The sequence below is a fragment of the Struthio camelus genome, chromosome 1, assembly GCF_040807025.1.
Source record: "Struthio camelus isolate bStrCam1 chromosome 1, bStrCam1.hap1, whole genome shotgun sequence".
In the NCBI taxonomy this organism is placed as follows: Eukaryota; Metazoa; Chordata; class Aves; order Struthioniformes; family Struthionidae; genus Struthio; species Struthio camelus.
Genome location: NC_090942.1, coordinates 163,215,357 through 163,233,465, shown reverse-complemented (window position 1 = coordinate 163,233,465; position 18,109 = coordinate 163,215,357). Strand labels below are relative to the sequence as shown.

At 38.5% G+C, this 18,109-nt stretch overlaps 1 protein-coding gene across 1 annotated transcript in view; it reads left to right on the top strand.

Moving 5' to 3' along the window:
• The window catches only part of ITGBL1 (integrin subunit beta like 1), a 144,745-nt gene that overhangs the window by 120,546 nt on the left and 6,090 nt on the right, over positions 1 to 18,109 (top strand). Inside the window, exons 8-9 of the mRNA XM_009680118.2 lie at positions 3,229 to 3,345; positions 14,532 to 14,678. Coding sequence (XP_009678413.2) covers positions 3,229 to 3,345; positions 14,532 to 14,678 — 264 coding nt within the window. The remainder of the gene's footprint in view (positions 1 to 3,228; positions 3,346 to 14,531; positions 14,679 to 18,109) is intronic.

Here is an 18,109-nt window from a genome sequence, read left to right as displayed (position 1 = left end):
CTTTTTAATCATAAGGTGTAGGTCTTGCTCAGATGGTTGAAAAGATGCAGAATATTATGGTCCTTGTGTGTTTAATTGTTTCTGTATACTCTGGAATTTAAAGAGAATTTAGGATGTGTTTGGCAGTAACTTTCCCTCTATAATCAGGTTGCTATGGTAAACCTATTATTCCAGACAAAGAAAGGGTATGTTTAGCAAAGGGCTGATCCCCTTCAGTATTGTGTGAGCTTCAAATTACTTCTGAATGATTGAATTTGTATGGCAAATATGGTTACCACAAGAACTGAGAATAAGGCAATAAGGTCACAGAGTAAGGCGTAGCTCCTGTTATTTCAGTAGCAGATATATTTGACAGTGTAGTAGTATGGCTGAAGCGATCTCACCCTGCAGATGTCTTCTCCTGGTTTTCCCAGGGAACCAATCTGAAATGTACTGTTGCAGATTGCTATTAATCTTTGAGTTTATTGATATGATGATAAACTAGGTCTTTAAAGTTTACATCTGCTATGTCCTATGAAGACAATAGTTCATGAGCAAAAGCCCACTTTACAAATAATCTAACCATAATCTTGGTACTTTCGAAGATAAAATATGCATTTTAAGTCAGTACAAAGTTTTAACTATTTAGTGCCACCACTAAATTCACTTATGTTTCTAGTGCTGATTTTATAACCTTTGTAAAAGGAATGTTGAAGGAAGTAATAATCTGAGTACTCCTTACTACTATAACTGTATCTTTGAATATTTCAAAGCAACAAAACAGTTCGGAGAAATCTTTTCCCGGCATACCTAAACAACTGAGTTTTCTGTCAAATTTTGAAAGGACTTTCAGTTCTACTGAGGTCTGCAATCAGATGTTCTAAATCTTTTCCTGAGCTTAGCCTGGAGGCAGCCAAGAGAAAATATGAGGCAGAGATATGGGCATGGAATTCAGACTGTTTGCGTATGTATCTTGATGTCTTATTCCTTAGCTGAAATGGCAAGAGTGAGAGAGTTGGGCTCAAATCCCCTTCATGCCTGATTTTGAGAAGACAACCTGAGCTTGTACCTCTTTCATTAAAAAATGTGCCCTGCTTGCCTCAGGATGAGATATTCCTCAGTTTTACTCTGGTAAAACTGTTACACATGAACTAAAATGAATAAACGTGAGACTGAGAGGAAGCTGTTCCCCTTCTGGTGCAAGTGCCATTGGCCTCGCAGGTTGTTCTCACTTATTAATTTAGCATTCATTACAGAAACTTCCTTTGCTATCCTGTCTGGAGGATTTTTCGTCTCTGCTGACTCATCTCTTCAAACAGACTTGCTTGAAATGTGTTTATTGTCATTCAGGCTTCAGGTACCCATCTGCCTATGGGAGCGTGACTGCACTTTGAGGTTCTTGGTGATGTGACGTTTTTGTAAAAGTAGCCAGGATATCTAAGCTGGATGGGTATAAAGAAACTGTGGGAGCCCTAGATATCAACAAACTGGACTCATTTAAGTTTTCTGTGTATTTAACTATTAGGAATGATTTTGTATCAATTTCTAATGCAGATTTCCTTAGAGAATGTATGCAAACAAAATCTATCACTCTGCAGAAAACCATATCTTAAATGTTGACACAAACGCAGATACTAGTGTATTTCATGATATGGTAGATGCGCTTCCTGTAACAGCTTTATTACTGCAACTAATATCTGCAAATAGTTGATAATAGAGTGTATAGTTTTGTTGTATGTTAAAAAGGTATCACAAAGTATTATCTGCTGTTTTCTTTATCAGCGCTTATTTTTTAAAGATGTTATGCTTTGAGTTGGTCATAAACTGTCATTCTAGATTGAATCTTGGCACATGGAGTTTAAGCTCTAAAGCGCAATATGCACTAAAATTTGGAAAGATTAAGAGCAGGGCAGCTATAAGATAGGCTGGGAATTTTTCCATAAATGATAAGATTCTATCCTCCCCCTCCCCCAATTAGACTGAGTGCTTTTTGAAAAAGAAATGTAGCATATTAGAAGTTGACAAAAAATAGATTAACAATGATCTGACACTATGTTGACCTAAAACATTTTATTGTCACAAAACCTGCAGTTAGAAAAGCCCTGTTAATGTTCTCATTAACAGCTCTTTCCAATTCAGCAAAGTATTTCAGCAAATGCTGAAAAAATGTTGCACACACTGAACTTTTTGGATAAATATGGTAGACTGCACTCAGAGGGATTTTTTGCTTTGTAGCAGCAGTTACTGCTACTGTAAATTTGGTTCTGCAATCAGGTCGAGCATTATCCAGGCCTGTGGTGAGTCCCACTCCTGCTGCCGTTAAATTAGTAATTCCAGACAGGCTTTTCCACATCCTGATCCTTGTCTCTGGTGGTCCTTTTCTGCATGCAATCTATTTTCTGAAGTCCATCAAATTTACTGTTACTTTTATCTCTTTTGTGTTCTATTTCGTGCGTTCTTACAGTACTATTACTTTATAAGAATTTCAAAAATACAAAGTCAAACACTCAGAAGCTTGAAAATAGCAGAAAAAATGCTACCCTGAGTTAAGTCTGTGTTGTATATGTGCAAAATAAGAGAGTCCTTGTCCTTTTTCCCTCTCTTGACCATTCCATTCTCACTGCTCTGAGGGCTTTGGAGCAGAAAATCTGTGGGAATTTGGCTGGGTCTGTTCTCCCTTTGAGCTCTTTGGAGTTCCCAAATGAAGAGGCTGATGGAAAGGGAGACTATGGCAGAGGCTGTGCTTCCTACTTTTCTCAGGTTTAGGCAAGAAAAATGCTAGGTTTTTTGCTTTCCAAATGCCTGTCAGAGTATTTGAAGTGTTATAAATCCAGTTGAAAATAGAGAGAACATCACAGATAGCCTTGTGCATAGATTATTTAATTTCAGTCACATTAATTTTGGAGTTTCTGTTGTATGTACTAAATATTTTAGATTAATTACAGAGGTTAATTGGGCAGTTAAACATGTGCCATAGCTGTGCTATGGAAAGCTGAGAAATGAAACAGACATAATTCCAGTGATTGCTAATTGTTGCTATTTCGACCAGGAAATAACACTGATATACTTCACTGCTGGATGGCGTGGAGGAGGGAAAGTTTTCTAAGAGTGCTTATGTGCATACTTTAGTGAATATAGAGTGACTTGTGGCTTTTATCTGGGGGCTAAGGAGTAGAATAAGTTTATTGTTTTATTTCATTTCATTTATTTTACTGAAACCATGACCCTGATAATTGTTTATTCTTACAGGGAAATGTGAATGTGGCCACTGCACTTGTTTCCCTCCAGGAGACAACAGAGTTCATGGTAAAAACTGTGAATGTGATGATCGACAGTGTGAAAATGTGGATGGCAACGTCTGTGGGGGTATGCCTTCAGTTAATATAATATTATTAATATAAACGTTGGCAGTTTGTAACTTTCTCTTTTTCCTCTGATTTTATAGCATTAAGGCACTATAGAATATTGACATCATTGACTGCTTATAATGGATTATAGATCTTTATAAGAAACAAATGTTATAAATATTGAATTGAATAAATTAGTAAATAGTTATTTTAAAACTTCAGACATAAAAACAGAGAAGCAGATTAGACACACCTAATAATATATATGTAAATGTGGTAGCGTATCGCAGCTTCCATCAGTGTTCATTACAGAAGACTGCAAACACTTAAATGGAAATGAAAAAAAGGACTAAGTTTACCTTTTTTGTTTTGCATTGTTGATGTTTTACTGACAGTGTTATATTTTACTTGATGATGATCATTAATAATGATCATCAATACGCTTGAATATTTTATATTCAATGATAGGGATGTTTCCTATTTGCTAAAAAACACTATTGCACTATTCTGAAAAGCATATGATGAAATAATCTAAATTCTTGAGATATTTTGGCGTAGTACTTTATATGCAGCAGGTTATTTTCAATGTTGACAATGAAAGCCTTGTTCATTGATTTTTCAGTAGTGAAGGTTGGTATTAGTTTCAAGTTAGTTTTATATATTTAAGTGCATAAATATCATATGATATTTTTAAAACATTTGAGTAATATTTACCCTAAATGCTCCCTTTCTAGATATTGCTGGCTTTATTTTTGAAATGACTCTTTGATCCTTGATGTTATCAAAGTAATTAGTATGAGCAAAGCCACGTGTTAATACATTTCTTATTTCTACATAAAAAAAGTTATTTTTCTACATGATCTTTGTATACATAAAGAGTTCTTCAAAGGCTGGACCATGCAGAACATAGGTATATGTGGAAAATTCTAGTTAAAATCCGTAGGGACAACGCAAATAGTTTGTAATGTTTGGTGTAATTCAGTAATATGAGTATGCAGAAAGAAGAATGAGTTGAAATTTTATTTTGTTTAAAGGACATGAAAGCTGATAAGAGCACTGAAAAGCTGGGTCATATTGGTCATCAGTTAAGTAGCTGGAAACAAAACTCGACGTGTTCCATAGTTAAAAACATCCCTGCCATTTATGTCATTCAGATTTCATATTATTTGATGACAGTGCTTCAGTGTTAGTAATAATACTGCTAACTAAATTGCACATTTCAGTAATTAGAGACAAAAATTTCCATTGTTCCTTATTAGCAAAAATACAGTGATAGTTTTAATTTTCATTGTTGGCTGGAGAACCTCACACTTGAATGAATAATCATCTCAGTGCTTGAGCCGATATCCAATTTTTACCACGCAAGAGTCACTCTAGATCACACTATGAGCTGAACAAATCCTACCCCATAGTCAAGGTAGTTTTGTCCAAGGACAATGTGAAAATTAATTAGTTCCTTTTTAATAAGTACATTTTAAGCTTATTTTCCTAATTTAGAAACAACAAATAGAAAGGAAAAAATAGCTCATGAAATTATGAATCAAATGCAGTCTTAGCTTTTCTGCTTTCGTTCACACTGGTAGTTTAATTAGTAATGATTTTCTGTGGATGAATGAGAATTACGTGGAGATGTAATGTAACCTGAAGTTACTGTGTCTCTTTTGAAATTACATTGTGCACTCTGTGTTCATAGGACTTCAGAAGACTCGGCCTGTAATTCTCACAATTCCAGTGAGCTGAGCTCCTTTGTAATCCTTTCCCAAAACTGCAGAATAGGTGCCAAAGTCAGGAGTCCTGGGCTTTTGTGGAGGGTAAGGGAGAGTTGGAAGCGTGTCATAAGGTTACATCTACTTAAGTACATTAAATCAAGCAAGATCTGAACTGACCTCTGAAATGCCTCTTCTCAGAGTTGACTAGAACAACTTTTGTCACTCATAGCTGACTGAAGTTGCTAAGATGAACCTGGTCTCTAGCATTTCAGCCTTCCTGATTAGAAGTCATGCCCACTGCTGATGCTGTCCTGTCAAAGTTGTTGGATTTTTGTGGCAGACCTTTTGGGATTGCTGTGGTAAATAATTGCCAGATTGTTTCTGAATATTCTTGATATTTTACTTCTTGTTCTCTATACTTTATTTCTAAATATCACTCTAGATAGTTTTAGAATACTCAAGATTTGGTTATTGTGATTTATACCTTGAAGCATGATACTGTATTATCACTATGTGATTCCATCCACTTTTATTCATTGACAAATAAGAATTGTTTTCCCCTTCCTCTGTTTATGTTCTTATGTTTATTTATTTGCACATATCTTGCGCTTTCCATACGAAGTGCACTGAGATTCAAGTGAGTGAACACAGATTTTTTATGAATCACTCAGTTTTCTTCCATACACCATTTTTCTTCTCTTGGCTTCTACATTGTATTTGAGGGATGTTACCAAAATCAAGATCAAATCCAGTAAAGTTCTGGAGTGCCTTTTTTTTGCCCCTTCTCCCACTCCCCTTCTGTCTTGTGTTCCTCTGTGCTTGTGGCCCATCTCTCTCAAGAGGTGAACCCCGCTATGTAATTTGTTTCCTTCCCAATTCCATAAGCTTCAGCAACTTAAGGCAGCATCTACTTAAGTACAAGTACTAAGTACAGGAATACTTACATTTCCTTTATCTTCAGAAACTCTCCATTGGTTGCAGCTGTCTCTGTACTCACCATTTAAGACCAGCAATCCTTTCACTTTCAAGCTTACTCCTTGCATTTTCTGGACATCTTCCACTGTGGCTTCCACCCCCTTTATCTTTGAAATTTCTCTTCCCACAGTTTCTAGTGACCGCCTCACCAAATATAGGACTTTTTTACATTGTTATCCTTCTTGCATCCTCAATAGCCTCAGATGTTACTGATAGTTTCAGGCCTACCCTTATTTATTTGTCAGATGCTTTGCTTGCCTATCACTTCCCATCTTTGTGATCATATTTTGAATGTTTCCTTTGATAAATGTTTTTTCTTGTTCCTCCCCTTTTAGGAGATCCTACAACATTAACCTTATTTCCTTTCCCCTTTTGCAACTCACCTATTAACAGAACTTCTCCTATTAATTTTGTGCAAATGACATAGACATCTCTGTCTTCCTTTCTAGTTTGTCCTCCCTTTTTCCAGGCTTCCATATCAGCTAGACTCTCTGACATCTCTTGCTAAGCTACTTATCCTTTCCCCTTTCCTTCTCCTCTTTTCTTTATTATTCTTAACCTAGGCAATCACCGTCAGGAAATAAGCTCTTGATGCTACAGAAGAAATGATTGTAGCAACACTAGCTGCAGAGAATTGGAAGCTGGACTCTGTGAACGTGCAGGGTGTGACAGTGAAGATAGACTTTGTGTAAGCACAAGGAAGGAAGACGTGTTTTGAGATTAAATGCATGCTGAAATGGCAAATGTGGATGACAACCTAAGTGATTTGAATAAGAGTTGTCACTAGCCTCCTCTGACCAGCAGAGATTGATTAATAGCTTGCTTTCCAGACCAGCTGTCCGTGCAATGATAGAAAGACATAAGGCAAAGGATGTGATAAATTAGAGTACAACTGAGTGAGACCCTATTACCATGTTTCTGCATGATTGCAGTGAGTCATTTGCTTAAAATTTCAGCTGTCTATCATTTCAGTACCAGGAATAGAGACGTTACATCTTCACTAAGACGGAAGTTGCAGTAGGACTTGGCACAGATTCCACGGCACTCTGCTATTACCCCTCCCTTGGTCCACAGCTTTGCACAGAGACTTAGTATGCAATGGAGGAGGTGTCTCATGAAGCCTTTTTGAGATTGGAACTTTCTGCTTAAAAGTCAGTTTCCCTGAGTTCCATTTTTTTTTAATGATGTAGCTATCCTGGCTGCCCAGGTGTATTGCAATGCTGATCCACGACAGTATTTTGCATTATCTTTTCTTTGGCTTTACCTGATTCTTTGATTTTTTTCACACTCAAGTTAAATGCTGTAGCTTTTGGTGCCAACACCATCACATACCTGACTGGAGAATCACAGTTGTGCCAGCATGAGTTCTTTCTTGGCACAGTGGTGTCACTGATGCATGCAAGGCTTGATGTTTGCTTATCTTATATCCTGATGTGTGACTTCTCGTTCTTCTCTGAGGTTATGGCTATGCTGCTAGCTGCAGATGTGCCCTCAGCTTAGAAGTGTTATTTGTTCCCCTACTGTGTCCAGTAATATTTTTCAGTGATATCATCGTTGGCTGCTTCACTCCACTGACTTGACTGCTGTGTCCTACCTGTTCTGTTCTCTTTCAGGACTGAGAGCAAGCAGACAACAAGAACTGATGACACCAATAAAAATCAATTTGAAATTGATCAGATAATGCTCTTAACTCCATTCATTTTGTCTTGTTCTTCAGGCCATTATTGGCCTAGGTCTGAGTTCTTCTCACAGAAAAATATCAACTGCTGAAGGAATCAACCAAAAGCCCTTCTGGATCCTCTGCTTATTACCAGTTGGTGCAGGATTAGGCTGCTTAATAGCGAAATAACCACAAAATTTCTTGAAGCACCACACAGGTTCTTCACTGGGGCTAGTAGCAAAGATTGAAACTTGTAACAAGTAACTCATAGCAGAGCCTTTACATAGTTCTAGGAATGCATCAAGATTTTGTTTCCATATTGTTTCATGTCAGTATTTCAGTCTGTGCTTCATATATTGGGCCACCAAATAGATAATCAGGTTTGATGGAACCTTTTTGTATTCAGTCATGGATGTTTGACCTTAACACTGAGAAACAAGTAAACCTGTGGTCATCCTAGTAAAACAGATCTTTGGTGGCAATAGAATGCTTTGAAAAGTCTGATTTGTTCATTGTCAGGTGAGCAATTTCACTTTGACTTTTTAACTGTTTGTCTATCCATGACACATCAAAATATAATCCTAACACTGCAGGGAATCCAGTTGTGAAATGGAAGACCTAGCATGTCACATCCTGTCGCTTAATCTCATTCTCCAGTGAGAGCCTTTCACAGAATCAAAGAATGGTTGAGGTTAGAAGGGACCTCTGGAGATCATCTAGTCCAAACCCCCTGCTTAGGAAGGGTCACCTAGAGCACATTGTCCAGGATTGTGTCCAGACAGCTTTTGGATATCTCCAGGGAAGGAGTCTCCACTACTTCTCTAGGCAACTTGTTCCAGTGCTCTGTCACACTCACAGGAAATAAGCTTTTCCTCATGTTCAGATGGAACTTCCTGTGTTTAAGTTGGTGCCTGTTGCCTCTTGTCCTGTCACTGGGCACCACGGAGAAGAGGCTGGCCCCATCCTCTTGACACCCTCCCTTCAGATTCTTATACACATTCAGTAGATCCTCCATCAGTCTTCTCTTCTCCAGGCTGAACAGGCCCAGCTCTCGCAGCCTTTCTTCATAGGAGAGATGCTCCAGTCCCTTAATCACCTTTGTAGCCCTTCACTGGACTCACTCTAGGAGCTCCATGTCTCTCTGGCATTTGGAAGTCCAGAACTGGACACAGGACTCCAGGTGAGGCCTCACCAGCGCTGAGTAGAGGGGCAGGATCACCTCCCTCCACCTGCTGGCAACACTCTGCCTAATGCAGTCCAGGATCCCATTGGCCTTCTTGGCCACAAGGGCACATTACTGGCTCATGCTCAACCTGTTGTCCACCAGGACTCCCAGCTCCTTCTCTTCACAGCTGCTTTCCAGCAGGTCAACCCCTAGCCTGTACTGGTGCATGGGGTTATTCCTGCCTAGGTGCAGGACCCTGCACTTGCCTTTGTGGAACTTTCTGAGGTTCCTCTCTGCCCAGCTTTCCAGCCTGTTGGGGTCCCTCTGACAGCTACTCCTCCTAATTTTGTATCATCAGCCAACTCGCTGAGGGTGCACTCTGTCCCTTCCTCTACGTCATTGGTTAGTAAATTAAACATCACTTATGACTTAGTAAAACAGATCTTTGACTGGCCACAGCAAAATTTTTAGGCATATCTTCTATATCCTTTAGGAGCCAAGAGTTACTATGATTCTATTGACTCAGAATTTTATTCACTTCCACCTCTACACATTTTAGGCAAATCTGGTGGCTGCTGTCTGTGTTTCCTCATGTTGGCTTCCCCATTGCTATAGTTCTCCTGTTGGGGTTATAGGGAAGGGAATAATATATGTAATGTGCTGCAAATGTGTTGACATCCTTTGCTGTGGCACACAAGGTCTTCTGCTGACAAGTCATTGTGCCATGGCCTTACCAGAGTGCAGGCACTTTGGTCTTGATGAAATAATACGTTCTTCAGTTTTATTACTGTGAATATGTTATTGGTTATCAATACTGGCCTTTTTTTAAACCTTATTCTGGTGTTTCTTCTCATGCTTACCCACACATTTCCATGTATACTGTGTTAATACCAGTCTTAAGATTTCTAATAGAATTCTCTATGTACTGGCAGCGAACATGGGAAAAACGCTGGCTTATATAGCCTACGTATACTTAGAGCTGGAATTCCCCAGGTTTCTAAATTAATGTTGTAAACGTTTACAACAGAGGTAGAAACTTCCACATGAGGGTCATGTAGCCATTACCATGACGTACATTGGAGGAACTCCCTCTCAAAAGGCTAATAACTTGCCCCTAACTACCATGTTACTTTGAATGTAAAATTTTCATTACTATCCAGCCAGGCTAAGTAATTTAATTCAAAGGCAGTGCTGCCTTTTTTCCATTCTTGGAACATAGCTGTGCATGATTATATGATAAAGATATACCACAGAAACTGTGAACTCTTCAGAGCAGTGGTCACGTCCTCTTGACTGAGGAATCTACAGTCTCCTGAAATATGTACCATTGTTACAGAATTCATTAGAAATGTTTATACTATTAAATGGAGAATTGTGATTATGGTATTTGTCATTGAAAAATACAATTGATTCTCCTAGGGAAGAAAAATCCAAACAAAAACGTACCGGATAAAATTGACACCAAAAAGCAAAAAAGGCTGGAGATGTAGCTGGAGATGTCAGAGTACCTGGCACAAAGCTAGTGTGTTTAGGGTTTTGTTTTTACAATGCAGAGTATAGAGTTAATGATTCAGTGCCTATGTCCTTGCACTTAACTATTTTATCCTAGCCCTAAGGCATACCTAGGGGCAGCAACAAATAAACTCAATAGGATCAGTAGACTTTAAATTAGATATGAGAGTGGCTAATGTAGCTAATACAGATATTAATGTGCATGGTATGTTCTGGTATTAAATGCAGTTGATTTTAGTTAGCTAATTTTGTTTTTCTAATTTTTTTTTTTTAAATGAGCTACAGTTTTCTGTCCTGGCCACCCAGACATTTATGAAGGTGTATGAAAAGCTGGGACTTTACACAAATATATAGAGACTGCTCTTTTTTTTGTTTGTTTGTTGGTTTTTTTTAGCTTTTAAGATGGCAAGAAATGTCATTTAGGTTTGGAGTAAGCTTTCTAACTGAATTTTCTGTTGAAATGAGCTGTAAAGGAATTAATAATGCATCAACGTTTAAGTTAATTAATAGAGATTAATCCACAGAGTCCAAAAGGGCCTCATATATAAGACTGTATATAGTTATTAAATTAAACCCAGGGTTCCACTCTGTTGAAGTCAGTGTAATGTGTGCAACGAAAGCCTGCTTCTGAGAAGGGCAAATAGCTGTGCTCTGAAGACACTGAGAAACAGGCAGTCCATGCCAACACCACTAGGAAGTTTGTTCCAATAATCATCACCCTTGTGAAACTACCATTTCATTTCTCACATGAATTTGTCAGTATCAGGTTTTACTCCAGTTTTTACATTGTTTTTCTCTGGTAGTTTGAGAATCCTCTAACTAGTACCTTCAAAGAAAGCAGTTCAGATCCTGCCCAAACACTTCTCTGTCTCTCTTTTTTTTTTTTAATGCATATATCCAAGATAAACAGATACAGCTCTTTGAAGTTCTTTCCACAAGCCATTTTCTCTGCCCTTTGAATCAAGTCTCTGGAACCTTTTGCTAGTCTTCCAGGTTTTTCAAAATCTCTTCAAACATGAGTATCCTAGTGATTCACAGAATTTTAATATCTGTCTCAGAATGCTGTAAACATTCCTACTCACCTCTTGCCTATTATACGCGTATAAGGATTGCATTGGCCCTTTTCACCAGCATATTACGTTGGAAGTTCTTACCAAGCAGCCTGTCTGTTGTGTTCCTTAAGCCAGAGCCACTCTACACCTTTAGCAGACTTAGACAACGCTTAGCAACTAATTATGAAAACATAATAGAGATTTAGTATTTTGCTTTGGGTTTCTATGAGGCTGCCCTGCCAGTAGTTGTCATAACTGTTTCTATCTCCTGGAGTTTTCCTGGTTTCCAAGATTCAATAAACATAACAATCAGTGATTGGTAATATTTTTACCAACTGTTTTAGCATGCTTTGGGCAGGTTCATGCAGAATGCAAATTTTAAAATATTTTTCCCGGATAAATGTGGTTTAATATTCTCTTATGTTAATAATATAGTAGAAAGTTCTCTATCAGACTCTTGTAATAAAAAAGACAAAATCCTGTTTCTGTTCAAATACAGAAGAGAAATATTTGTTTCATTTACTCTACTATTCTTAATCAGGAAACCTACATTATGCTAAGATTTTTCATACTCCTAACAGATTTTTAAAATTTCTTATTGTCCATCCAGTTACGGATTATTTTTTGGTGTCTTTTTTCCTATTATGTCAGTTTTATTCACAACAAAATGTCTTATTTGTGTCAGTTGCTCTTCATTTCCTCTATCCTTCTTTGGCTGTGTGGCTTTCTCATACGATCTGGTACCTGGTAGAGTTTTTTCCCCCATTACTGGTTAATTTTGATTGTATTATATATTTTTTATTTTATATTAGTTTGAGGAAACTAGTTCTCCTGAGGTGCCAGATTTTGTTTGGGAATGGACTCAGTTTGCCCTTTTTGAGTTAAAATTGGCTAGTCTGTAAGCAACAGCAAGCTTCCTTTCAGTGATGAATTCATCTTTCTCCATTACACTGAGAATGCAAGGTAGTGGTGCCTCTTGTATTAGAAAATTATCATACCTGTTTTTTTAAAACTCTGAAAACTTTTGTTGTTAGCTGCATGAGTAGTCCAATATACTTTTCTTGGGTTGAAGTTCCCCACAACCACACAGTTTTCCTTGTAAATGTAGTAAAAAATATCTCATTTGGGTATCTGTTTCAGTTTGGGTTGATTTGGGTAATAATAAACCTCTGCTAGTAACCTGTTGTGGCTTTCTTTGTCACTGCATTCATCTTACACATTTATATCTTGTTGTTCTTGGATCTATTGGTAATTCTAAAGAATCTTTAATTTCATTTTTTTCTTTCCTTTTCGTCCCCCCTGCCATTGCTGTCTTTCTTTCTGACTGGAGATTAACCATTAAAAAATTCTATAATATATTTAAATGTTCATTAACACTGATTTTTATGAATGATGGTTGCTAGTTTCACAGCCATTGCAATATGCAATTAGTGATTTTAAGTGTTTTATATTAAATTAGAATTGATGGTAGACGAACATTTCCAGTAAATCTGCTTAAATCTGAATAGTTAAATCAGTATTTCATCACTTCAGCTGATTCAGTTGTGCAGAACTCTCCTTCTTCAATTAATTTTTTTTCTTTTCCCCTTTGCTGTATGTGTACCACTGCTGTATGCTATAATTTTAAACTCTTCCATGAAGGGAATTATCTTCAGTTCTAAAATGACCTTTTGTGCTTTTTGTTGCTCCTGTTGCTCATAACTTTGGGAATCTGAGATTCATTGAAATGAAACTAGGACATTTTCGATGCGGCTTGAATACCAGAAAACAGTTGCTTTTACTGCTATGGTCCTTCCTTTGGGTTGGTTTTTATGGGCACCTTCAGCCCAAAAGAGACTCTGCAAGTAAGATATACATAACTAAAACATACAGAGCAGTTCATTTGCTGACACACAGTGAAAATATCTATGAATTAACGAGCTGTTGGGCTAAGCACTCCTGTGCTCACCACTGTGATGAAGAGCTGCTGCCATCCAGGTGGGCACCAGCTGGGAGGAAGGGTTGCCCCCTGTGGCCCCCGCAGAGGCCCCACAGCGTCGGTGAGATGCTGCCAGCTTCCAGCTCCGTCTTTGCTGATTGTACCAGCAGCTCAACTGGCACTTCTGGGCTGGCCTATCACTGCCCCCCAGATTTTTCCCTTGTGGATTTCACACTGGATTTAGCTATGAAGGTTTTAGTTATGCAGCTGGGTCATACCAGAGGTGCCCTGAGAAACGGGAGCTACAGCTCTGGTGGTGGTGGTAGGGAGAGCCCACAGCAAGGGCTACAGACAGAGGATAGTAATAGTGAACACTCTTCCACTTTAGCATATTCTTCCAGGAGAAACAGTAGAAATTATAAAAGTGAACAGTAGAAGACATCCGGACACACTGTAGATAGAAAACCTGGCAGAGAGAGAAGTGGATAAGTCTTTGCTGGTTCCCGTTCTGGTGATTTCAGTGTTGTCTCATCACTGCCTCAGTAACAATATAGTAAATATTATTATGGTAAAATGGGTTGCTTGAGGTGGAAGAGATCTTTCTACTTTGGAGATTTATATGGCATAAAGGAGGAGAGGAAAGGCCACCTCAGAAAAGTGCATAAACCAAAATTTTATGTTCAGAACCTGTAAACTTTATTTGCTGTAAATTGATGGATTATTCATTATCTTTTTATTTGACTTGTGTAGGGGTTTTGCAGACATGATCATGGTCTGCCTTCTGTAAATCATAATGACTCTACAAGAAAAATGATACAAAGTGATTTCCTCAGTGGGATCAGCATGGATTTCTCATTCTTGTGTGCTAAAATGAGTACAAGTATTTGTATCTCTACAAATAATTTTCCAACATCTAAATCAGGTTAAGTATTTAGCTCTTTAGTAGTTGAGGTATTCTGAAATCTGATCCATGTCTTGCTGAGAAAAGAACAAATAAGGAAGATAAAAATGATCTGAGAGAAGCTTAGCCATACATAGTAAGATAATGTAGATGGTTGCATGCCATTTACTTGGTAGCAGCCTATGAGAAAGTACAGCTGGGTTTTTTTTTGACGTCTTAGGTTTTGGTTTGTGGTACAGTTGTTCCTGTTCAGCTGTGACCATGGTCCCTGCTTTGTTTGCTTTGCTCGTAATCTACCTTGCTATCATTACAGGCCATGGTATCTGCTCTTGTGGCCGATGCATTTGCAATGACGGGTGGTTTGGAAAGTTGTGCCAACATTCAAGAAAATGCAACATGACAGAAGAGGAGAGTAGAAGTCTTTGTGAATCAGCGGATGGCATATTATGCTCAGGAAAGGGTAAGAACCGGTAGCTGAGCTACCATGTATCAGCAGATGAAAATGATCATGCTCTGGAAGACTAATGCGTGCAGCAGTGGGTTGCTGTTTAGAAGCCCTTTCTTTCAAAGGCACCTGTTATTAAAGGGATGTTATATTTTGCTCCTTAATGCACTTGCATCCGTTTCGTCAAACACCCACCACTGCCGTACATGCTTAGCAGTGCTGCTCTCCTATGCAATTTGTTAATAGCATATAATTTCCTGTATGTGTTTATCTGACAGTCCATATTGAACAACTGTATATTATAAACTAAATGATCCATTCAGTCTGAGGGGCAGGGGCACTAACTACAGTAACACTGCAGTGGACAAGATGGTAAGTGTAATATCTCAAGCAGCAGTGAATGAAGGAGAGTATTTAGCAGTGACACTTGGTATGCTCAACCTTCCCTCCCCAGCACAGCAGCAAAAGAAGGGTAGGCTTTGCAGGACCCATGGCAGAACCCCACAAACCCTCTCTTTCGCTAATTTTTAATATGGTATTCAGATGGTTGCATCAGCTTGAGTCCAGCTGTGAAAAATTGCCACAAAGAGAAATAAAATTTAGAAAATCTTGATAATTATCTAAAATTGTCCCGTAAGGTTCTTACTTTGCAGTCTTTCAGGCTGGAAAACTGCATTACTGGAGGGAGGGCTTTTTGGATCCCACATAGTGAAAGCTGCCTACTTAATATATCTAAAAGAGAGGAGACAAAAAAACTGATGCTGGGACTAGGTGGAGGCTAGAATGCAATGCTCTTTGACCCCATCCACTCCTGATGTGCTGTTTCCTCTGTCTGTATATCTCTTGCATAGACAGGAAAAAACTAGCATACTAGCTAGCTGGAAAAAGCACGTGGGATCCTTCTACATCAAGCATATTCCCAGCTGACCCTTTTGGTAATTTTCATTTCAGTGCAAAGGAAATTTGACTGAGGTTGGCAGCCTGACCCTCTTCCATGTTAATCGCTTATCAGAATTCTCCCCCATTGCACCGTTTTGCTTTGGTTTTCTCTCACAGCTGATGCAATATCATAGAAAATGAGGAAGTTGCACTGTTTCTCTACTGTTTTCACAAGATGTGGCTATGTTTAAATTAGTATAGGTGTAAGAGAATATTGACTTACTGGAGAACTGGAGTCACTTTGAGAACTGGAGTTATTCTGCAGAAGTTTGCTTTTTTAATCATAGTCTTGATCTCCTTGTAATTTTTAGTATAAACCTTGACAGTGAGCAGATATAATTCAAATCAATAAAATGGGCCATATAGGATTCTAAACAAATGTAAATGTGAAAAACAATCCACAATTTTAAAAGCATTTGTAATATCTGCCACCTTCTTATAAGGAAGACTGAAAGTTATTTTTTCCAGCCTATGGATCTTGCTCTGAGAAGAATTGGCTTTGACCACACGTATCAGCATTGCAACATAAATTTGAAGCTTTGGAAACAGATCATCTGGCAGGAATTCACAGAGAGAGATATCGAGGATTTTTTTCCCCTCTCTTGGCTACTGGCAAACAGCCCCCCTGTTTGGGAATTTGATCACTAATATCGTCTGGAGAAGCCTGAAAGTTGTTCTAAGTTATATCCAGCTGCATGCAGACAGTGCTGCAAAAAAGAAGGCTCCAAAGGCCCAGATTTTCTACTGTGGTAGAAAAATTTCACCTTTGAATAGCATTTGATTTCTCTTGGAATTACAAACATGAGCCTAAATTCATATTCAGGAACACTATGTATTTTCTCAGAAGTATCTTTGGCCTCCAAACACAGCTAAGATTCCTGTGTGATGGAAGGTTGCCTTGAAGATTTGTCAATGCAATTAAGTTGTGTCAAGTTAGATGCTATAGCTGCTTTATTGTGGGAACAGGTAGTTATATGCAAGTGCTTGCCCCAGCAGAGAAATAGCTATATAAGATAACTTCTAAAAGTCAGTGGCCAGTGAACATCCTGGCAGTTAATGCCAGTGCCTAAATAGGCTTTTGTCTTAGGCATCGGTTAATGGTTAATTCTTCTTAGGTACTTCACACTTGGGGAACAATCTACTTCCCTCCAGATAGTGTCTGTGATTCCTATGAAGGAGAGGAGAGTTATACAGGCTTTTCAAGACTTGGGGGACTGATCCAGTCCAACTAAAAGAGGATTATATGTCACACTGCTCCTGGGAGGAGGAGCCTAGCTACCTCTGTTGAAGTAGGATGCAGAATCATGTTCTTCGGCATCCTGGGTAAGTGCCTGGCTAAAGATGGGCACCGCTGTCACGGCCATGTTGATTTAGTTGTGAAGAGGACCACGGCTACTGTCTCCTGCAGCTTCTCTGAGCAGGATGGGGATCATAGGAAAAGTCAGTCAATGTACCCAAAATTTTTGGCTGTATGCTTGCCTTTTTTGTCTTTTTTTTAAAACAAATCTATTCTTGATGCTATATTTGGAAATCACGTATTATTGCGTACCCATACTTTAAAATGTTGTTCATGGCTACAGTGGCCAGCAATATCCTGAGGCCAGAAATGAGAAATTTCAGTGCATTAAGCAATAAATAACCGTTATTGCTCAAATAACAGGGATTTTAGAACCCATGCTCTAACGAGTTCTTTCAAGGTTGGTTATCTGCGCCTTTGCTGGAATCCTAGACAAATGTGCAAACACTGTAATGGATTTAGGGAGCCTCAGTTTTTGGATGTCGGATTTGATAGACTCTAAGGACTCCTGTTTTTCAGCAGGTCACTGCTGAAAACACTTTCATAAAATTATACTCTCTTAATATAACCAAAGTTGGACATCCACAATCCTATCTAGTTTCAAAATCTTGGCTCACTGACTATACCACCTGTAGTAAAAACTCTTACCAAGGAAAACAGCAACACCCACCATGCTGCTGCCTCTCTGGCAAGAAACATAGGGCTACAGATGGCTACTGTAACTGTGCAGGACTCAGGTTAGTTAATGAGCCAAAAACGATCAGAGAAGATCTGGCCGGGATTCCAAGGAAACACCCCTCAACTAATTAGACTTGTTTTAATTAGACTGACGAGGCTCCCCAAGCAGCATGCCCTGTTCAGGGAACAGACTTAATACATTCATTCTCCCTAACAGATTTTATATTGTGGAGCCTGATGTTCTTAGTTTACTTGGTGTTAGATTTGCTGTATCTTCCACAAAATAGCCTTGAAATATCTTGGTCATGTTTCAGTCGCAGCATCAGCATTTGGTTATGGAGAGTCACACCAGGTTTCTTCAAATATCTTCCTCTTAATTCTTTTACTTTTACTAAAATTCTCATACTATGGTGCTTTTCATCATTATCTTCAGTTGCCTTTGCCTTGTGGTTTGTAGAAACAGAGACAAACGATTTAAATGACTCTCAAGTATGTATTAGTGTATCTCTTTGTAGAGTAAGCATGCAATATG